The 22155-nt window shown below is 54.2% G+C and overlaps 1 protein-coding gene across 2 annotated transcripts; it reads right to left on the minus strand.

Moving 5' to 3' along the window:
* Positions 1–444: 444 nt before the first annotated feature.
* PRPSAP1 (phosphoribosyl pyrophosphate synthetase associated protein 1) lies at positions 445–21317 on the minus strand. Of its 2 annotated transcripts, XM_068654743.1 has the most exons (10): positions 20770–21018; positions 15884–15936; positions 14458–14524; positions 10287–10459; positions 9756–9871; positions 8683–8738; positions 8074–8219; positions 2474–2544; positions 2076–2222; positions 445–1506 (listed from the first exon to the last, which is right to left on the minus strand). In XM_068654743.1, exons 1-10 carry the CDS (start codon positions 20931–20933, stop codon positions 1348–1350), a joined length of 1152 nt encoding a protein of 383 aa, XP_068510844.1. In that variant the 5' UTR covers positions 20934–21018; the 3' UTR covers positions 445–1347. The 2 variants fall into 2 exon arrangements, with proteins under 2 accessions (XP_068510844.1, XP_068510845.1); XM_068654744.1 differs by lacking the exons at positions 445–1506; positions 2076–2222; positions 2474–2544 and having other exon boundaries at positions 9751–9871; positions 20770–21317.
* Positions 21318–22155: the final 838 nt, after the last annotated feature.

Raw genomic sequence — 22155 nt, forward strand, 5'->3', positions numbered from 1 at the left:
AAACCACCCCAAACACCCCCCAAAACCACCCCGAATTAGCCCCAAACCACCCCAAATACCCCCCAAAGCACCCCAAACCACCCCAAAAACCCCTAAGGTAAGGGGTGACATCAATTAGCTGCTTGGGGACGCAGCCTGAAGGGCCTCAGGGATGGGCTCTGCCCCTGAGACAGACCCAGGCAGGGGGCAGGCAGCCGGCCGTGGGGTGCTGCCCACTGCAGAGCGATCCCAAAACGATCCCAAAGCTCTGGGGGGTCCCCGAGGCACCCCAGCCCCGGCCACGCAGCTACGGGAACACAAACTTCTTTCCCCTTACTGATTAAAGCCCCGAGGCAGGTCGGGATCCTACAAGGCACAGGGTCACTTCCAGGGAGGAGGCTGCAGGCTGCCCCCCGAGCCTGCTTCCAGCAAAAACCTGGGCAGAAGGACTCACAGAGCAGCAGCCACCATAAATCCTATGCTCTTTATTGCAGATTCAGTGTTAGTGTTCCGGAGAGCCCAGCTGCAGCAGAGGCATCGTCCCGTCCCCCCCCCCTACCTTCCCCACCAGGTTCTGCCCCAGCCCAGCAGCCCCAGGCCCCTCCAGCAGCCGTGCCCGGCCGTGCAGTGCAGACGAGTGTTCAAGCGAGGACCCAGAGCCTCGTGTGCCTTCCCCCCCCCCGAGGCACGGTAACGATCCAAGGCTCGAAACGAAAAGGCCAGCACGTTAACGAGCACCTCTTGCCCTGCCGGGAGGTAGGGGAGAGCTCGCTCCCAGTCACGAGGGGGTTTTGAGCTTGCCCCCAGCTGCCCTTTGTGGCTCTGGGCTCTGCCAGCAGGACGTGCCAGGCTGGGGGAGAGGAGCAGAGGCTGGCACGGAGCTGCTGGGCTCTGCCAGCAGCATGCGGAGCCGAGTGAGGCTCCTTTCTGCGCTGTCCCGGGCGAACCACAGCCAGGAACAGAAACCCCAACGCCGCTTCCTCTGCTGCTGTCCGCGTGCGGCGATGAGCGTCCCCTGTTCCCTTCCCGTGAGCTGGCAGCAAGGCTTTTCTCACTCCCCCCCTCCCCTGCAGAGCAAGAGATAACGCTAAAAAAATAAAGGAATTTCAAAGTTCAAACCCTCCTCACTTCTCCGTCTCTCTCTGCGGGATGTAGACCCCCCCCCCCCACGGCCAGCGGCCCCTCCCGTTCACCTGTAAAGTGCTGGTCAGGTGGATTTGTTCCTATGGGATCTCACGGCTCACCACCCTGAGAACCTTCACCCTCCCTACAAGAATAAACAGCTGAGTTACGTCTATAACTTATGGCGTTGCCTGCTCATGCACGTTTCCCTCTCTCGTGGAAGCCAGGACAGGGGCAGCACCAGCTCTAGTCATCGACGGTGATGTTGCGGAAGAGATAAGCCATGGACTCCCCGTTGTGGATTCGCCGGATGGCTTCGGAGAGGATCAGGCTGATGTCCACAGTCTTTATCTTGGGGCACTGCAGCTTCTGTACCTCGTGAGGAACCGTGTTGGTTACTACCACCTGCGGGGCGCCAGGAGGAAAAGACCAGGAATGTATCAGTGACACCATTAATTCGCATCCCACAGCTACCCCAAATCAGCTCCACGGGTCAGGGCAAGGCTGAGAAATCCCCGTATGTCAGAGAAAAAGATGAGACGGGCTTCTCCACGTGGCACTCCGTGCAGGGGAAGCTGTCACCAGCAATTACGACAGCCGCTGCCACGGAGGCCATGAGGCCCGTTCAGACCACAGGATCTGACACATCGGATCCCGAGGACGAGGTCTGAGATCTCATCCCTGTGATGTGCCCAGCAGCTGGGGCAAGAGGCAGAACGAGAGAACGGCCACGTGCTGTGGTAAGGGAAGTGTCCAGGCAGGGGTGAGTAATATCAGCGTGCGGGGGAGACGACACGCAGAGAAGCAAACCTGACCCCAGCAAGTATTAATCACAGCGACTCGTCTGTGAACAATCAGAACCGAAAGCATCTGATGAAACCAGGCACTCCCCCAGGACCAGATTCTGGTTTTTAGTGCCTTAAATTCACCACCAGAGCCGGCCCTTCCTCGGCAGCCCCAAAAAACGGGCTCACCTCGTCGATGGAGGACTCCTCTATGAGGCGGGGGGCGTCCGCAGACAGCAGCCCGTGCGTGGCCATCACGAAGATCTTGTAGGCTCCGCGCTCTTTCAGGATCTCGGCGGCGGCCACAAAGCTCTCCACGTCATCGATGATGTCATCCTGAAAAGAAACCCATGGGGAGCTCAGCAAGGTTTTGCTTGTTTTAAATATTTTAGGAGAATTCTTCACGTATCCCAGATTCATTGAATATTCATGGATATCTCGTGTTTGTAGATTCAAGGGGGCAAAGTTTGCAGGTTTTACAAGGCTGAAGTACAAAGCGTTTTCAGCAGAAAGCTGAAATAATCAAAATTTATCACTAAAACTGAAGGAGGCCACCCCCCGCCCGCTCCCCTCCACCACCCTCATACCACGATGATGGCGATTCTTCCTCCAACATCTCCCACCACAGTTATCGGCGGCTTCTCCTTGGCCATCATCACTGGGGAAGAAACAAGCCCGGCTCAGTCAGCTCTGAGTCAAACCACAACCATCCCACCCTGCACGAGGCCGCTCTGTCGCCGAGCTGGTGCAGACCCGGACCTGTGCCTTCCCCCGATAACCCACCCCAGCGGGTAAGCGCTGCTGTGACCTTCCTCCTCCTCCTCTTCCTCACCGAGCAGCACTGCTGCCTCAAGACGAAACTCTCGGTTTCTGCAGGGACCCAGCACTGATCTCAGAGACACGTGGATCCAAAAATCTAACAGATCCTCGTGCAGGGAGCGCTACAAAGCTCTACCTCATCTGTGGGGAACCTCCGTGACTTCTGGCCTCTGTGCTCCAAAACAGGACTGGAGGAAAGGGGGCTGTCAGCACTGGGAACAACCACCGGGATTCCCCGATAACCCCTCTCAAAGGGGCAGTGCACAACGTGCAGTTTTTCACCGGCTGGGCTCGCTGATTTGGCTGAAGGATTTCGCTCAGGCTGCAGCTCGCTTACTCTTGGCTCACCAAACCTGCAAGGATCTTTCAGCGGACACGAGCGCCTTAACAGCACCCGCACGGGCAAGGAGAACTTCCAACGTTGTGCTGAATGTTTTAAAGCACGTTGATGGACAGAGCAGGACAAAATCCAGCCCAGACTCAGTTCTACAACCACAGTGCATCCAAAAAGTATACACGGATGATCTGTGCCATCCAGCACGTGGGAAAGATGTGCCAAGAAACGAGGATCCACTCCGTCCTGGCTCTGCCTGCGCACTGACAGGGCTCGTGCACGAGCACCCTACAAAGCCCCAGCGAACACCAGGCAGAAAGCCCCAGCAGGGAAGAAGCACGTGGAGGTGGTATGTGGCTCCGGGAGTTTCGTTACGTGATAATCGGGGCTGATCTAACCACTGAAGCACAGAGAACACCAACGTTTGGTAAGGCTGAGCCAGCACACCTGCACCCCCTGCCTTTGTGCTATCCACAGGGAGTGCAAAGCGTCCTCCCGAGGCACTTGGTATCCCTCCTCTTTGTAGCTCAGCCTGCCCACAACAGCTTCTAGGGTTCAGAGGACTTTTAGACACCTAGAGAGGAAGATATTCCTCCTGTGAGACAACCTGCTTCCACGTCATGCTTTACGCTCGAGCAGCATGAAAAAACTCAAGGTGCTGCCCGTCCAGAAGCCTGCCTGAGCACTGATTTCAGCCCTCCCGCGTCAGGAGTCCTACCTGAAACTCCCCGTCCTGCACAGCAGGCTGAGCCAGTGCTATTCCCACAGCTCCCCAGCACCTGGGAACGCTCAGGGCCCAAGCACGGCTGCGTGAGTCAGGCTGAGGGATGCGATGGAAGCAATTAGCAGGACCACAGCTCCAAAGATTCATGTGCAGTGCTGTTCCTCCTACACAAAACGTACCCTGAGCTCACCAGAACTGTACAAAACGGTGACCAATACGTTCTGCTTTGTCCAAAAGGATGTCACTCGTTGCTAGGCTTTGTGGTTAAAAAAAAAAACATCACAGCTATCTTGGACTCGGAGTTAATTGCTCTTTGGAGCACGCGATCCTCAGCCTCCCTTGCACTGCTGTTGCTGGGGCTCTTATCAAATGCAAAGTCCCTAAATCCTGCAGGGAAAGCAGCCTTATGAGAAGGAAGAGCACTTGCAATAAAGCAGGATTAAGCTCCAGGAGAGATAAGCAGACCATAAATGTCAATTACAGGCACTGCCTACCTGCTCAGGTTAGTTATTAGTTTATTAATCTAGTCGGGACGGTAACGCAGCTCCTGGTGGGAGCTACGAAATATCGAAATATTACATCTGGCTGCTCTCCCTGCGCATCCACAAACGAGCACCACTTCTGCTTACAACAGCCAGGTGAGAGAAAACTCTAAGCAATGGTGAACAGATCCCAGGGAGCTGAAACCCAGCACCATTTTACTGAAAAACATGAAGTTTCAGCAAGTCTGTATCTTCCCCTTCCATAAAGGAAGCAAACGCACTCCTCGTTAGGCTCAGAGGCTAACATTAGCCGTGCTTTTTACAGCTTTTGTCTGCTTTTGAACGCTGTGTTTCAGGTTTGCTTTACTGTTAAAGTAGGGTAGGCAATGTGTCGACCTACCCGGATCCTACAGAGATGTTCTCCCTTTTCCTTGTTCAATTTTCTCTGCAAAGAAAAGAAAAAAATTGCAAGCCAGAGATCCACCCACAACCACATCACATCGCAAGAGAGCTTCGGTCGCTGCAGCACGAGCAGGGCGCACGCAGGGGTTACTGCAGCCACTTTCCTTTCCTTCCAAATCTTTGGGGGTATCTCTACGTGCACGTCAGAACCGCTGCGAGAAGGTGGCTCGAAAAATGATTTAAAATAATAAAGAACGTCCTCCTCCCAGACACAAAACCTCTATCTGTATGTAGAAAAAGAAGGAGGCAACAGAAGTAAGCCACAGGTGTACCTTTGCCAGATGTAGCCCCTTTGATTATCAAAAGTTTAGGTCAAAAAGTGCTGCTGATTTTTTTTCTTTTTCATGGAAAGTCATAAAAAGATGCTGGTTGTATCTGCAGCCTTTTGAATATAAAAAATGACTACTTTTATAAAGCAGGAATATCAAAGAACACGGGGGTGGTGGGGAAATCAGCCAAACGCTCTGACCTGCACCTTGCTCCTGCTGCAACACGCACCCAGGCTCCATGCATTGCAGGTGAGCTGATCACCGTGAGCAGACAGCATTCCCGGGTGCTCACACCTGCTGCTGCGATGAAGCGGTCAAAACTGGGTTAAGGAATGCCAAAATTGGGGCTGACAGTTCCCACACGGCTGCGTTACAGCGATAACCACCCCGTAAGATAATGCTGCCTTTACAACAGGGCCGAGGGACAAAAGGCTGCTGGAGAAATGCTGCCCAGAGATCTGGAAGCTGATAACAGCGCCCTGCCCCTGCCCCAACACAGCAGAGATAAGGGGGCAGGGAAGCAGGAACAGACCTAAGGTCGCTCCAGTTTTTCCACCCAGCTTCTCCTCCTTCGTGGCAGCTTGCTGGGCTCTGGGTTTGAAGCAGCCCATTGCCTCCAGCACCAAGTAGGGGATTTCAGAGCCACTGGAAGCTCCCCACCACTTTTCTCCAGGAGAGGCAACACGCAAAGTATCCACGGGCACTTGGTAAAGCACAGCCCCGAGCTTCGAGACAATGGGCACACAAAGAGAAGGTCTCCAAGGCTCTGAGTTCCTGATTTTGGGGTGACACGAGCTGCTGCTGCCATTTTAGCACAGCGCTTTGGGAAGTGCAGCTGCTGTTACAGCTCCACACGCCACCCCATCACAGCATGGCATCGGCGCACAGCCTCTGGACCATAAATAAGCCATTATGCTGCACAGCACTCCTTAATTAAGGGCACGTGATCCCTACCTGAACAGGGAGGAAAGGGACATGCCATGATGCAAGAGCCTGGCCAATTCACTCAAAACCCCGCAAAGAATCACGAAAAGCATTGCATAATTGCTGTAGGGCTCCCAGCTCCAGGTTTTGCCTCCCTGCTGGCTGCAGCCATGCCCTTGGGGCCCCAAACTGTGGAGTCTTGAGAGGAAGGATGCCCCACATCGATCTGCTTGCAGCCCAGAGCAGGATGCTCTGCTGTTAGTCTCCGTTGCTTCCCCCAGGAGGGCTCCCACTTCCTACCTGGGTTCATGAAACCTGAGCCAGACAGCTCTGGAGGCTGATCGTTTAACAACCAGATTCTTTTTTTTTTTTTTCTGGCCAGTTTTGGGGTAAGGAAGCAGGCAGCTGTGGGTTCGGAGCGTGCCCTACCTTCCACAAACACAAGACGAGCACAGAGCCGAGCCCTATTTTACTCCCTCGCCGAGCTTTATGGTGCTGGGAGTGGAGGTGCTGGTACACAGGGCAGGGAGAGCTGATCAAAAGCTTTGTTTGATGCACCACTCGAGGTGGGAAAACACCTTCCAAATGACTCAATCGGATAGGAAGGGAGGCGGAACCGAGGGGGTGAGCACAGCCTCACAGCATCACCATCCTCAGCCCTGCTGCATTTTCACCTCTGCTGGGCAGAGAGCAGATCCCTGGCAGGGAATGCAGCACAGGTGGGATTCTCCAGAAGCTTACAGACTGCTTGCAGCCAGGTATTATTATCCCAGTGTCCTGCAGCTCCACAAGCAGAGCCCAGCACTCACTCAAAACCACGTAGTATTTCCTAAGTAGTTTAAGTTTACTAAGCATTACAAGTTTCCTTAGTATTTACTAAGATCATAAAACTGGAGAGAAAAAAAAACGCAGCTTTCTGCTGAGAGTTTTGGACAAGTCACACCATAATCCACCCCACAACTCCCCCGACAGACAGCTCCCGAGCTGCAGCTTGCTTGTTTTCCATGCGTGCCATAGGCATGCAGGAATGCAAGGTCATCAGCCAAGGGCTGAGTTTCTGCAGGAGATAAATAAAGTGGTGGCACACAGCAAACCAGTTCACGTTTGGGTAGCTGAGGACTGAAAACATTTTTTCCACCGAAACCCTAACGAAACGGGACAGGGGGAAATTTCTGTATGAGCCACCGTTTATGGGGCTGCCCAGCAGCACAAGCTCCCACAGCTGAGATTCCTTCAAGTGACACGACTGGGAATAAAGCTGCAGTTCCATCGAGGCCCTGACAGCAGCCAGATGAGACATCCTGGAGGACAGAATCCTCTGTGGGGCAGGACAGGAAGCAAAAGGCCAATGAGTAACCATGCACATCCCTATTTTGTTGCAAGTGCACGAAGAAATCCCCTGTCAGACAGGAGACAACCGTGATGAAGCTCCAAACGTCACAGCGAAACCCCTCCTGGGCCTTGGGGTGGAGTTTCAGCAGCATCACAAGCCTGGCTGAACTGATTTCATTACCGAGCGATGCCTGGGTTAACACAAAATGCCTGCGGTCTTACTTGCCTTCCCCCTCCCTGATTTGGCCACAAACTGGTTGGATGCTCTCCTTAAACTTCACAAGGGGAGCAGCTTATCAGCAGCCCCGGCCACAGCCCGGGTAATTACAGGTGGCTGCGCAATGGGCGGCTCTGTCCCAGGCAGCAGCACGCTGCCATTCCCACACTGCTCTCATCGCTTCTGTCCTACCCCCACCTACCTAGAAAGGTGAAATCCTCCCAAATTAAGAGCTGGATTTCGGCGGTTTGTTCAGTTGGTGCTGTTGCAAGAACACCAGCAATCCTCAGGCTGTGCACAGCGGGCTGTCTCAGGGGCCGTTCCCCTGCTAGTTCCACTTTTGCATTGCTTTTTCTGGTTTCAGTGAGTTCTGCACTGTAAAACCCCACCTCTAGCACAGGTTTGCCTGACACTGCTGAGTGGGCAAAGCCAAGGGGAGCAAAACTGGTGCTCTGCATGGCCAGAAAGAGTTAAACAAGGACCTCCCCACACCTTCTCCTACATCAACCTTTCCACGAGGAAAATTCAACTGCCCTAGGGCTGGTTATACCTACAGAGCCCCACCGGGAGCCATTTCCCACTCGTCTTTTTTGCTCAGAGATGAGCAGAGAAGCTTAATCTTACAAGGCAGCTCCAGGCCAGGGTGCACAGTTGCATTTTTGACCATCGGAGGGGAGTGACGGCCGTCGTCCATGTCCTGCTCCGTGCACTGAGCCTCTCCGTGGATCACTGCTAGTCCCAGCCGTAGTCTCTCAGCATAAGACTGAGCCCTGCAGGACAACCACAGCATGTCAGATCCAACAAAAAAGGCTGTACAGGATTTCCCCAGGGAAGAGCTTCCCTAAAAAGGACTTTGGATTCCCAACACCCCAAAGCCCACTCTGCCCCCTGGCCCCACCACAGAGATCTCCTGGTGTTCCTCTGCACGCCGAATGTTCCCTGACACGGTCAGGCCCTGCTGAAACTCATCATGCAGGGAGCCTGACCCCAGGTGAACCACCCAGGTTTGCAGCAGCAAACTCCAAAATTTCCTCCCGTGGGGCTGGGACTGCAAAATTCAGCTGCCCATCTGCGCCACTACAGATGCCCATCTGATTTCCAGCCACAAATGCCTTATGAAACAGATTGCTGATCCATTTGCAAACCCTCCCTTACTTTTCCCCAGTGTATTCCCCAGCAGCCCAGACCTTTTCCAAGTTATTTTTAAACCAGATAATAAAAAAATCTATTTACCTTTTAGCTGCATCAGGAGATTTGGCTACAATAACTGCGTTTCTGTAATCCGGAATCTGGATGTGATAAAAAACTGTTTAAGTAAAGGCCTTCTTGAGAGAGCATTTCTGGTTTGATTCATGGCTGAAGACCTGCACCCACTCACTGTCCCCAGCCCGAATCTTCCTCCTGGGGTACAAGCACTGCAAGGCCACCGCACCCCTTTTCAACACCTGCATTTGCATATTCTGCCCCAAACGCCACACAAATAGGGTTAGGGCTGGCAGTAGTGCAGGGGATGCCATCTGTTCACAGGTCCCACTTTGCACAGGACTGCAGTTTGCTACTGGCATCCACAAGCCACGGGCTCACCTGCAGTGCTACCTGCAGCCAGGTCTGAGAGATGGGGCACGGTGCAAGGAAAGAAAGGGGGCTGTTTAGACCCTGGGGCCAAAGGGGTCAGCCCTGGCTCTACAACACGGAGCCCCCAGTGCCCGCACAGAGCAGGTTTTACACTCAAAATGGTCAAAAGGAAGAGCTCACTGTGTTTAACCCACCCCACACGGGCTGGCTGCAGGTCCGAACCCAGGCCCTGGGCTCCCCACGTGCAGCAGCCCTGCTCTCACCACGCAGGCATAAATCAATTCCTGCATTTGGGAGACAAAACGCCCGTCCCCAGGCCCTCTGTGTGCTCAGCATTCCTAAGCAGAGCCCAAGACAAAGTCTATCAATAATTCAGATCAGTCAGACATCCACCGCAGAACAAAGGGTGAGTGCAGACACGAACAGGATTTAAAAGGTGATTAGAGGCAAGAGCATAAAGAGCACCTCTCAGATGGCTCTAGCTCTACAGAGAGCAATGAATTTCAACTGAGGGCTCAAGCTCATCTCCAGCTTATGGTCAAAAACTCAATTTCTATCCAGGTGCAATCTCACACAACCTAATTTAATGTAGCGTTTTCCCACTTCCTTGTGAAACATGCAAAAGGTTTCCCTGAGAAAAAGAGATTCATGAGCAGAGCATCTGATCTAGCACCCCTACACCGCCACTGCGTTAAGCCAAGTTGATATACACAGAAGTAGAGTAACCTCACTTCTTCCTGTATGTACTGAATCAAGAAAGGGGATGCCCGCAGGTTGTCTACGGGGAAGCTGAAGAAGCCTTGGATCTCCTTCTGATGAAGGTCCATGGTGATAATGTGCGTTAACCCTAAGAAAGGAGAAAAAAAAAAAAATTGATTAATTGAGACGAGTCCCACAAAGCTGGAGTTCCTGAACCATCTCCATTTTCCAGACTGTTTCAGATCTCAGACAGACGAGTACACCACGTGTTAAAATGAGCATAAGCAGGTAAAAAAAAAAAGTTTCAGAGACATGGGAAGAAACAGGCATGCGGTAAGGCGCTGCCCGACTAGCAACCGTGACTATTTCAACGCGACACTTCTAGGCCACTTCCCCAGGCATGAGCTAAAGAAATAAAAATAAACTCCCCCAAAGCAGCTCAGGGTTTTGGCAGCACGCCTGCGCATCTGACAGGAGGAGAAGGGAAGGGCAGGAGCCCTGCAGGCTGCCAGCAGCTGCAAGGCAGCGCCCGAGGGGGCCGGGCTGCTCCCTGCCACGCTCACCTGCCTTGGCCAGCATGGAAGCCAGCAGCTTGCAGACTATGGAGCCCCTCTTCCTCATCTTGCTCTGTTTGCTGTAGGGGAAGTAAGGGATGACCCCGATGATGTTCCTGGCACAGGAGGTCTTCAGTGCATAAGCCATTATCAGCAGCTCCATGACGGCAGTGTTCACATCTCTGGAAGAAGATGTTCCACACATCAGGTGTTTTTCCAGTGCGAGCCCTTCCCGTACCATACCCACCCTTCCCTCATCGAATTTCCAGGTAAATAGCGTTGTGCCTTATGCTAATGTGTGCAAGACCTGCACTGTGATCCTGCAGCTCCTTCCCTCGTGCCACAGCACATCAGCAGCAACTGCTAAATGCAGGGGCAGCGACTGCAGCACCGCTGGGCACTGACTCACTGGGCAGGATTGGATTCTGCGGTCTGACACGAGGCGTACGATGACTCCCTCCATCAACACAGCAAAGAGGGCATTCTCCCGCACTAATGATGGAACAAATGGCACTTCACACAGTATATTCTAAAATAAAACAGGCTTTAGAAGAGGCAGCAGCACGCGTGCAGCCACCACAATTTCATCCACGCCAGATTTACCGAGTTTTTTTTTTTTTTTTAAGCAACACAAGTAAGTTACTTTCCCTGCCTTCAATACTGTACTCTGAAGCTGCACCGAGCCCCAGCACATCGTTCTGGCAGAGGCCAGCATCTCCTTGCTATCTGACTTACCTAGAGACGGAAGGAACAGCAGCAGAAACCCCTAACAACGTTTACTTGGAAGGTAAAACAAAGAAGGGATGTTGGGATGTTGGCAGAGCACACACACAGACAGGGATGCACAGAAAAACATCTGTGATGAGCTGCACCATGACGCCTGGAGCACCCCAGGAGTGTGTTAATCTGCATCTGGACTCATTTTGGAAAGGGAAAATCCCCATCAGTGCCTGCAGCATCACAAAGCAACTTGAGACCACTTTGGAGGTGAGCAATGTGCACGTGGGAGCAATCAGGACTTGCGGTCCCTGCCCTGAATAAAGATGTTCCTGCTTGGTTTTGTTTTTTTCCAGCAGCCACCCCACATACCGCTTCCCCGGGGGGGCCACGCTGAGGGTGACCCTGCTGCAGAGCCACAGGGTGACCGAGCAGGGGCTGCCCGGAGCCACCCTCCCACGCAGAGCATCTCGAAGCCCTGCAGAGCTTTTTGGGAGCTTATATTTTAGGATTACCCTCCAGCCCACCTGGCCTGCCATCCCTAAGTGCTCAGAGACACATTTCCCACCCGTGTGTGACACCACATTCCTCCAACCACTTCTCCGTGGCTCTCCCTTTTCCTTTGGGACCCAACTTTTATTCGTGGCCCTCATTTGCGACCGCTCTGCGTCTCTTTATTCTCCCGCTGGCTCCGCCGAGCCCCCCGCACAATGCTGCTCGTACACAAGAAAGCTTTGTCAGCTCCGCAGCAGCCAGCCAAGAATTACATAAAACATAACCCCCTGCCACGTAGGGCAGCGAGCTAACAAAGAACCACTTCTTCCCTTTGCTGTTCCAGTCGTGCCAGCGCGGCTGGGAGAGGAGAAAAGGATGCTGCTATCAGTATTGTGTGAAACAAAGCAGCCTCGATGAAGTCTAATTGAAGGTCGCCCACGAAATTCAGTATTTTCCATCATCACTGCTCAAATTACTTTAAAAAAAGAGTAACAAAACAGAGAACACGACTGCTGCTGCGAGGGGAGGTTGCCAGAAACCTCGAAAGGTGCCCGCAGTCCCCGTGCTGCCCAGTGCCTCACTGCCCAGCACCTACATTCACAGCACGCCGCCTGTTTAAACCAGGCAGGAACATACAAATTATTGGGGTGCTCAGCCCTGCTACCGAGAGGCCCCAACCCTGCCGAGCAGGGGGCAGAACACAAGGACGTGGTGATGCTCTCCACAGCTGCCAGCAGCTTGCAGCTCCTCGTGTCCCCACCAGACCTTGATCTTCTCCCCATGCCCACCAGGAATCCATCCCGCAGCTTTTTGATCCCACAGCCCCTGGTAGAGGCAGCAGCCCCATGCAAGGAGCTCCTGAAACTACAAGGCTTGTCCTGGGAAGCTGTGAAGTACCTGGTAATGGGAAGTGCCACCCCCTCTTGTCTGCTCCGAACTCCGCACCTGCTGCCTCTGTTTGTCCTCTCCTTGTTCTGGCAGAGCAGTGCCTCTTACCTGCCACTTATCCAGAGACCTCTGGCAGATCTCCCCATAGCCCTCAGCAGTACCAGGAGGTTCAGTTTTCCCCCCACACACCCACCAGTCCCCACGCCAGCAGCCCCGGATGACACCTGGCACTGGAACTTCTTTAGTTCTGCTCCATTTTTTGGCCCAGAAGCTTGCATCAAATATTCAGCTCTTTCTGTTCCATCTCCGTGTATTTAAGATGCAGACTGCGGGTCCACGCTGCAGCATAACAAGGCTGTCTCCTCTCTCTAATTTTCCAGTAAGTTCTAATATCTCACTTGCTTTTTGAACCAGAAATGAGTGTAGAAGCCCTACTTTCAGGTTACCCGACACGGTGGTTGTTTTTATTCTTGAAAAGCTCCCTGAAGCCCTCTGCAAAATGGAGACGTCCTTGAACCTGTCCTCTCGAGCAATGCAGCAAGGCACAGCTGCAGCTTGAGAATAAAAGATGACTTGTCTGTACAACAGTGGCACCTCGACAGAAGGAGCTTCAGCACTTTTGCTAAAAGGACCCATTTCTCGACCCGGAATAATCAGTTCAGATTACAGAAAAATGGGGGGGTAAACAAGCGGAGGGCAGGGGAGGTTTTCCTCTCCCAAGAGCATTGTCAGCCCCCAGTGCTCCGAGTTCTCTCTCTGAATTCCTCACCCGTCTCATGTTGACAAAGCTCTCAGTTACACGTTATTTGGGAGAACTCCCCCAGCAGGGGCAGCAGATCGGTGCCGTTCACCTGGAGCACAGCCTGCAGCAGCGGGTTCTCAGCTCGCAGAGATTCAGCTGCTCCCTGGGGGAGGAACCCCTGAGAGCATCCCTCTGGAGACAGAGGAGCTCCAGGAAAATGCCTCAGCCTGCAAGAGGAGCTCCACAAGTGAGGAGGCTGCTCCTGTAGTCCTCCCGATTCTGTTAGCAACAGGCCAAGCATTACACAGAGAAAATGAGTGTGAATTCTCAGTGGGCTGTATTTCTTAGGAAAATATCAGTTTCCAGGTTATTTTGCTACCTGCTGCAGCTCTGGTACTTACTGGTGCTTGTGATCTCCAAAATCCCAGGAGAATTTGCCATCTTGGAGAAAGCTGTCAGAACTGGAACACCTTTACTTTTGCTCACGGTGCAAAATGCAGCGTATCAACACCTCACCTCTGAGAACAGCACCTCCCCTACCTGCTCGTGGTCATTCTGCAGGTTTCACTTGCATCATTTGCACACAGGCTCCCTCCCACTAACTTGCACAGACTGCTTGGTCACTATCAGCTGGCCCATCCTAATGCCACCTTCGTACACCCTGCATCAGCCAGGAGAACAAGGCTCCTGGGTCAACAAGTGGTTTTCTGGGACCAGGGTTACTTTTAGCACTTATTTTTCCTCTTACTCCGAGGCCGGAACAGCCCAAAGTAAAAAAATAAAAATAAAAAATCGGCCCACTTAAGAAAATGCATAACATCTTTAAGAATTACACATGTGGGGGAGGGAAGGAAAGGATTTCCACAAGACTCAGTTTCACACCACTGCAGGGAGAGGGGCAGAGTAATCCAGCCTGTGATGGAAGCACAGAGTTGTCCTTTTGTTGCTGGCTCTGCTGCTCGGTAATGGGAACAGAGAGGAAATTGCACGTCCTGAAATGGAAGTGCCAGTCAGACATCACCGAGCAACTGAGCCTGCAAGGACACCCCCACAGCCCAGGGGTGCTTCGCTTCGCCCCATCTGTCGGGCTGGCTCTTGCCTCAAATGCCACTGGTGCTGTTGGATGGGAAGCGTCTCGGTTTGCTGTGGTGTGAGCGATCCTCTGGGAATTTTAACAGCTTAACGCTATGTCGTGTCCTAGATTAAGTCAAAGCACTGAGAACCCTGCAAAGAGACATCGTCGTGCTGGCTAATGGCTAGCAAGCTAACCAGAACGATCTGCTGCAGCAGAAATTAAAAGCACGGCACAGTTGTAAAACCCAGCCACAAGTCCCTTACCTGGGGATGGTCTGGATAATGAAGATATCCTGTCCCCGGACAGACTCTTTGATTTCAACTCTTGTTTCTGAGGAGGAATGAAAACACAGTTTTATTCCCAAACATCAGACTTCCAGCGATAAGACATGGTGTTTTAAATAAGGCATCAGGTTTTAATGACAATTGGGCCCAGAGGTCGGGGAAGGCAGCAGGACTTGTGGGTTTTTCCAGAGGCTAGCCCTGGGAAGCAAGGAGCTGGCACCGCATTCTGGTGAGTGAGCTGCATTTACAAGGCAAAATAGGCTGACTGGCTGTTACCTCGCACCTAGAAGGCAGTTACTGAACTCCCAAGGAGAGATCCTTTCCTTTTCTCCTGCTGAAAGCTGTCAATACCTCATTCCCTAGCTAACAAAGGGCCACCCCAAAGCAGAACATCCTCCAGTACTCACCAGGTTAGCCCAGCACACCCCTGCAGCAGTGCTCAGGGGAAGAGCTCCCCAGCTTCACTACGAAGCTCAGGGTACCTCAATGCTGCCACGAGCTGGAAACCTGAGTCTCCACTGAAAACGCTTCCTGCAGCCCCTTACTCAAAAGGAAAAGCCCCAAAACAGCTGAGCAAAGCCAAAGGTTTCCCAAAGTGCCCTCCTGGGCTGCTCCTTTCCCACAGTCCTGAACCCGAGGGCAGGGATAAGACAAAAGAGAGCGAGATGTGCTGAGCTGCAGGGCCCAAACCTACCCGTCCAGACATCTGCAGCAGCCTTAAGGGACCCTGCTGAATGGAGGATTTGTTGTGCAGCGATGAGGAATGGCTTCAGCCCCTGAAGCAAGCAGCCCGATTTAAAACCGACCCCAGAGGGCAGGGAACTCTGAGCAGCACGAGGCAGCCCAGGCACAGCCTCACGCATCACCGCATGGCCGTCCCGCTGCTCCTTTGAGCCAAACTCTGTTAGCCAATATCCTCGAGTTTCAGCCCAGCACAGACAACTGGAAATGGGCAGCTGTGATGTTTAAAGAGATGCAAACGGGCTCCAAGAGGCACAGGCTCCAGCTCGGCCCCAAATCTGGGCTCTTAAAGGCAAGACAGGTGCCTGTGAACTGCCTGTGGCAGGGGGGAGGACTGGGAGAAGGGAGCAATTTCAATTTTACAAGGCATTACTTCAAACTCAGAGGATGGTTTCCTAAGCACAACAGCAGGTGATGTTTTGTAGCAGCTAACACCCGAGGTAGGAATCTATCACAGATGAGACAGAGCTGCCAGGCAGGCAAACGAGATAACCCGGGGAACGAGGCACACACCTAATTGCTCTGTCTAAGGTTAGGCACAGGAGCTCAGCACCACCAGGAGCAGCAGCACGGCTGAATCACTGCACCTACCGGACAGGTCTGACTGTCTGCAGCCCTAAGATCACCCCAAAACAGGTTTGCGAGCAGCGAGGGCTTCTCTTACCTCCATTGGTTTCCTGATACACCACGGATTTCCCCAGCTCAGCGCCGAGACGTCTGGAGAGGAAAAAAAAAGGAAGTTAGAAACGGGGGCACTGAGCGCTTCGTGAGCCAAATCCTGCTTGGGGAACGTGGACAGAGCACGAGCTCTGCCCTGGGGGAGCCGAGCACCTCAGCCAAGCTGCAGGACACATCTTGCCTGGTGCCAACACATCAGGACGGAGCCTTTGGGTGCTCACACGCAGCCGTGTGTGTGCCCTACAGCCAGTCAGGGCCGTCATGCACCCATCCCGTCGGTATCAGCCACTGAGCAACCCACCCCACGACCAGCACCACCCAAGGAATCGGCACAAACCCCACAAAACTCCGAGGAAGAGCCCACCCCAAAGGCTCCTGTCTGGTCCAGACCAGCAAGGGAGCTCACGCCTAGCGGAGAGGCGGCACGATGGCATCAAGCCTCATTTTCTGAGGAAAACCAGCAAAAATGTGTTCAAATTATAGCAGCCAAACAGAAACAGGGCTTGGGAGGCACCCGCCTCCTAACGCTGCTACATGATAAAGACTCATTTTGGAGAGTGTGTTGAAATGCTCTGAAGCATAGACTATTCCCCTGGGTGACACTTCTGCCTTTCACAATCCCATCAGGCAGTATTTCGAGGCACGCGTGCCCAGCACCAGCACACTGCTGCCCAACCAGCAGGTTCTAGACTCGGCTCCGAGCCCCTAAGCTGAAGTCTCAGCTCAAAACTACCCTGGAAAGTGAGGCTGGGGCAGCTGTGACACCCCAACACACACGGTGTGTTTGCTGAAGTGGAGCAAATACAGAGAGGAGTGGAGCAAATACACGGGAGCAACACGGAGGAGTTTTGTGGTGCCTGGAGGATGCGGCTGGCAAGGTCCCAGGTGTGCACGGGACGAAACGAGAGCCCTGCTCAGGCAGCACGGCGTTAGCACAGCTTCTGTGCTGCTGAAACGAGGAATCGGAGCGGCAGGTTTGGCCAGAGGAAGATTTACACCGAGGGCAAGGGCAGAGCACAGCCCAAGCCAGCCTCGGAGCGCCCATTTGGAAGCGGCCGCAGAAAAATTTCCACTTCCTATCATTTTGCCCTTTTTCGCCTTCATTCCCAGCTCTTCTCTTTCCAGATCAGAAGATCCAAATCTTCTCTTTCCGTGCAGAAGCTCCCGGCTGCTCGCTGCGTTAGACAGCAGAGGAATTAAGCTGACAGCAAGAATTTCATCTGCGTTTGGCTTCAGCAGCAAGCACCCAGCCACGCCAATGGGGCTGTCAGAATTACTGCATCAAGCTGGCCACAGACACGGGCAGGTCTTTGCCAGGGAAAAGAGGCAGTCAGAGGTGATTCGGAGCACTCCCACCAGAGATCCAGCTCGTGCTGCCAAGGAGAAGTGCTTAAAATTGGGAAATGGTCAGGCTGGTGTCACACAGCCTGCAGAAATGTCCCAATTACCAGCCCCACGCACACACCAGAGCACCAGCTCGCTGCTGGAAGCTCCCTTCTCCGCCCCCGAGGGGCAGAAGCTCAGCCTGGTGCTGGTTTTGTGTTTCGAAGCAGTGCTCAGAGCTGGGATCCGTGCAGAGGGCAGGGCAGGGCAGGGATCAAGGTAGGGCTGCTCCAGGCTGCTCCCATCTCTTTCAGTGCCACCTCAGAGCAAGGCTTCACCCCGCAGCCACTCACGGCTCCTAAAAGGCAAAGCCCTGCTCCTCTCTGCCCTGCTGTCCTCGCACCAGCTCTGGCACCCACCTGACAGCGTGCAAGAGAAAAAAAAAATCTCTTTAGGGCTTAAAAAAAACCCTACTGAGAGCAATCAGTAAAAATGTACCCTGCTCTGGGATATCCCTCCTTACAAGCAGTGCCCAGGAAAGATGAGCGAGCTTTCCACGGTCCCAACGCACGCCAGGACACGAAGCTGTGAATGAAAAAGCATTTTGGATCTGCCTGAAATTCCCAGCCCAAACGGCTCAATAAGGAAGTGCCACACGGCAGGATTTCGGGAAGCGCGAGGTTTTATCAGGCCTTGGGGCTGCCAAAAGCCGTGGCACCGCACTCCTGGGCCAAAGGACAGGCGGGTTAAGGACCTGGTTAATCAGAGCTGGAGACGCAATTCACTTCTGGCTTTTGGTTTCAAGCTCCAGCAGCACAAACTCCCCAGCAGAGAAGGACGGGGTTTGGAGACGGGACGCAGCACCCCGCGAGCTGACACCCCGGGGCACCCCTCTGGTGCTCTGCCTCTTGCCAAGCTGACCTGAGGAGGAAAGGTGCTGTTATTTTTCCTCCCTCCCACCCAAAGCTCCTTCCTCCAGCTGCAGGAGGCTGCTGCAAGGCCTCCCCCCCCTGCCAGCAGCAGGGCTCGTCTCCAGCTCTCACTGAAAGCGCTGCGCTGGCTTTACAGCTGGGCACGGGGCTCCCCGGGACCAAAGATCAGAAAAGTCCTCGTCTTTTCCTTATTACTCTGCGTCGCTTCGGCGTGCAGCAGTGCTTTATCTGCAGATCCTCATTGCTTTCCGTGCTGCACACCCAGGATACTCACATCCTGCACGCTGCAGAGCTGCAGGAGCAGCGGGGACACGTCTGGAAGCTCCACAAATCCCAGCTCCTCCAAGGGGGACGTGGTGGTCGTGCCCCTGTGCCAAACACCGCGGTCAGAGCAGAGCAAAATGCATCTGCTGGGCTCCGGGGATTCAAAGCGAATCCCTCCTCCTGCCCCCAGCAGCACGCAGAGCCCATCGGGGATCAGAAATTATCTGAAAAAGGCCCCAGAAATTATCCTTCCCCCTTGCAAATGCAGCTCATCATCAGCTGCCGAGCGCCCTAATTAAGCAGTTTTCTTTCCAGATGGGAAAGAATTAAAAAAAAAAAATCCCCATCAGTTTACAAGACAGAAGCGAGCGGGAGGTTTATTTCTCTCTGCCATCCTGGGGGTGCTCCTCCCCGGGGCTAGGATTTTAGGAAAGGATGAGCTCGGAGTCCTCAGGTATCAGTTTTGCCTCAGGGAGGGATCTTCAGAGTCTCATTTTCACCCAGCTGGTAACAGACTGAGTGTTCCCAACAGCTTCAAGGCCACTTCCAGGGCTCGCTTACCTCTCCTGCCATCACACCTCCAGGCAGAGAGCAACGGAGCCTGGATGGAGAAGGGCCCCAAAATGCCCTACCCCTGATATTAGGAAGTTGTCTTCAAGGTCTTTTACTGCTCATACTAAAGCTCAATAAAACCTTTAAGAACGAGAGGCTGCAAAATACCACGTTTTTTTTGGGAAAAAAACCCCAGTGCCTCTACTGAAAGCACGCTTTGGGAAAGACAGCCAGGAGGTCACGCTCTGGGTTCTGCTGCTGTTCATCCTAGAGCATCGCTGGGAGCCTTGCGGAGGATGAGGACCCTCTAGACACAGGTTCCTCCAGCAGTACCGGTGCTTCCCGACGCCACGGAGAAATTCCAGACGGTTTTGGCACCTGCCGTGCATCACCTCTTGCCAGAGAGAAGCGAGTAGGAACAGCGCCCGGCCAGCTGTGTGCCGCAGCCTGTGGAAGCCTGCCCTGCGTCTCCTCTCATCACATCTTTGGAAGGCAGCGAGTTATTTTTAAAGACAGAGAGCAGAAAACGATGATTGCTGCTTTGCTCCTTCAGGCCTGAGAGCTCGGAGCTCGTCCCCTGTCCCCGGGGGCTGTCACAGCCCGCCTTGCTGGAACAGGACGGGCCCTCCCCGTCCCAGCCGGTCACGCTGTATCAGCCAAGGGAAAGCCATCTGGAATTGACCAAATATAGTTGGAAACCTCACCAGCAGACCACCCACCAACCAAAAAAAAGCTTTCCACTCCCAAACGCGTGGATTTCCCACAGCCAGGGCAGCCCGTCACTGTCACTGTCAACACCGGCGATCCCGGACAAACAGCGGAGTCAGCTGTGGGGAGATTTAGTTGTGCTGAGGGCTGAGCACCCTGTTTGTTGGGCTAGCTGGGCTCACAGCAAAGCCTTCTCACAATTTAAGGCCGCACACCTGTTTTTAGAGATTCTTCCAATTTTATTTCCTACCCCCTCGAGCAGGGCGAGGACGCTACCTGCTGTGGAAGACAAACGAGACCCCCAATTTTGGGAGCAGTGCCACAATCTGCATGTCCCTGCTTCTTAGGAGCTCGGCTGGGAGCTCCCACTTGTTGCCTGCCCCAATTTGCACGGAATTAACCCAAAACGAGAGGCGAGGTGTCGGTGGGAACCCCGCGCACCAAGCGCCACATCTCGGGGCCGGCTGTTACCTCACGCAGCAGGACCCGGCGCCTCCAGCCCCACTGCAAACAAGCTCTGCCGAAAGGAACAGGCAGGGAAAAAAAACAGAATAGGGGGAAACCACATTTCTATCCCTAAACCAAACCCTGTTTGCTTAGCACAAGCTGCCCACCGAGACACCAACAGGGCACCAAACCCACCCCAGTCAGCACACGGATCCCCTCCCAGGCTCCGAGTGGAGGAGCAAACAAGCTCCCAACCCCCTGCCCTCAAATTAGCAAAGTTTTAGACCCCCCCAAAGTTTTAAACACCCCCCAAAAAACAGCTGATCGCTTTTTGATGCCGATTCCGCCAACTTCCACCTCCTCCTGCCCCACAGCAGAGGCCGGGGCTGCGTGTGGCACCTGAAGCAGCCACGCAGCCGGGGGGGGTTTCTTCAGCAGCTCTGAAAAAGGAGCTGAGGGGGCTCGGGCAGCCCCCAGGGGGGGTCGGGCAGCCCCCGGGGGGGCTCAGACGGGGCTGCTGGAAGCTCTCCACACCAAACCCCGTGCCCAGAGGGACCCGCAGCGGGGGTCTGCGGCAGGGGGAAGGTGCTGGAAGCCCCCCCCCGAGCCTCTCCCCCCCCACACCCCGGGCTCGGCGGGCACTCACTCGGTGATGCGCTTGGCCAGCTCGGTGCAGGCGGCGGTGGAGTTGGCCGAGAAGACCCGGTAGCCGCTCCTGGCAGCGTTCATCGCCAGCGCCTCATGCGGCCCCCGGGGAGCCCGAAAGGGAGGACAAACAGCTCTGTGAGGCAGCAACAGCTTCCGTGGCATCCTCCTCGCCCTCCCCGCCGCCCGATCGCCGCCCCCCTGAGGGGTGGGGAGGAGGAGGAGGAGGAGGAGGAGGAGGAGGAGGAGGAGGAGGAGGAGGAGGAAGGTCTCGCCCAGCGATGTGCCCGCCCACAATGCAACCGCGGTGAGCCCCCAGCCCCCGCGGCACCCCAAAAAAAAAAGGGCTGGGGGCAGCCTGGGGGGGTAATGGGGGTGGGAATGGGGTGCGGGGGCTGTGTGGGGGGGGCGCTTTTGGGGTCGGGGTCCTCCTGGCAGCGCCGCGGGCCATAGAGACGAGGGGATAGAGCGCCGCCCCCGCCCGGCCGCCATTTTGTGCCGCGGGGGCGGAGCGCACCCCGCCGCCATCTTAGGTGAGGGCACGGCGCTGCTACCCTCGCGGCGGGGCGAGAGGAGGCCGCTGCCGCCCGCACCGAGCCGGTACCGGAGGAGGAGGCGTGAGGACGGTGTGAACTCCCCCGCCAGCCTCCTGGCGCTTCCTGAGCGCGGCTGCGGCGCTCCGCGGTCGCTTCCCCTCTGCGTGCCTCTTCCCGGGCACGGCGGTGGCTTCGTTGCCCGCACACAAGATGGCCGCCGCCCCGCCGGAAGCTGCGCGGGGGCGCTCTGGGCTCCGCTCTGTGGCAGGCGGGGAGGGGCGGGGCCCTGAGTCCTCCAAGGTCTCCTGGGGGTCCTGGGGGTGGGGGCACGGGGGAGAAATAATTAATAATAAATAAATTAGCACAGAATGGTAGGGGTTGGGAGGGACCTCGAGAGATCGTCGGGTCCAACCCCCCTGCCAAAGCAGGTTCCCTAGAGAAAAAAAAAATCTATATTTTTTTCTATGTTTTTAATAAATAATAATTATTAATTATAATTATAATAGTGATAATTATAATAAAATAATAATAATAATGGAAAGTGACAGGAGGAAGGAAGGAGAGAGAAGTGATGATATTATGATGATGATGATAGAAGGAAGGAAAAAAGAAGATATAAAAATAATAAAAATAATAAAAATAATAAAAATGATAAAGATGAAAAAGAAATAAATATAATAATAAAAACAAGTAATTAAAAATAATTAAAATATCAAAAAAAACCACGTTTTCTGCCCCAGAGCTGGGAGCTGCCCACAAGGGCGTCCTGTCCGTGGTGGGGACCACCGATGGCGTCCGTGTCCCCTCAGGACAGCCCCGTGTGCCCCGGGGGGGCTACAGGAGGGTCCCCG

Source organism: Anas acuta, chromosome 18 (genome assembly GCF_963932015.1).
Source record: "Anas acuta chromosome 18, bAnaAcu1.1, whole genome shotgun sequence".
Taxonomy (NCBI): Eukaryota; Metazoa; Chordata; class Aves; order Anseriformes; family Anatidae; genus Anas; species Anas acuta.

Excerpts from the sequence above, each read along its gene's own strand:
- PRPSAP1 (XM_068654743.1), bottom strand. The coding sequence starts at position 20,933 with ATGCCACGGAAGCTGTTGCTGCCTCACAGAGCTGTTTGTCCTCCCTTT. Across the intron at positions 9,872-10,286 it reads TTCCATGCTGGCCAAGGCAG|GGTTAACGCACATTATCACC; the intron begins GTGAGCGTGGCA and ends CTCCTTTCTTAG. Across the intron at positions 2,223-2,473 it reads GAAGAATCGCCATCATCGTG|GATGACATCATCGATGACGT; the intron begins GTATGAGGGTGG and ends GTTTCTTTTCAG.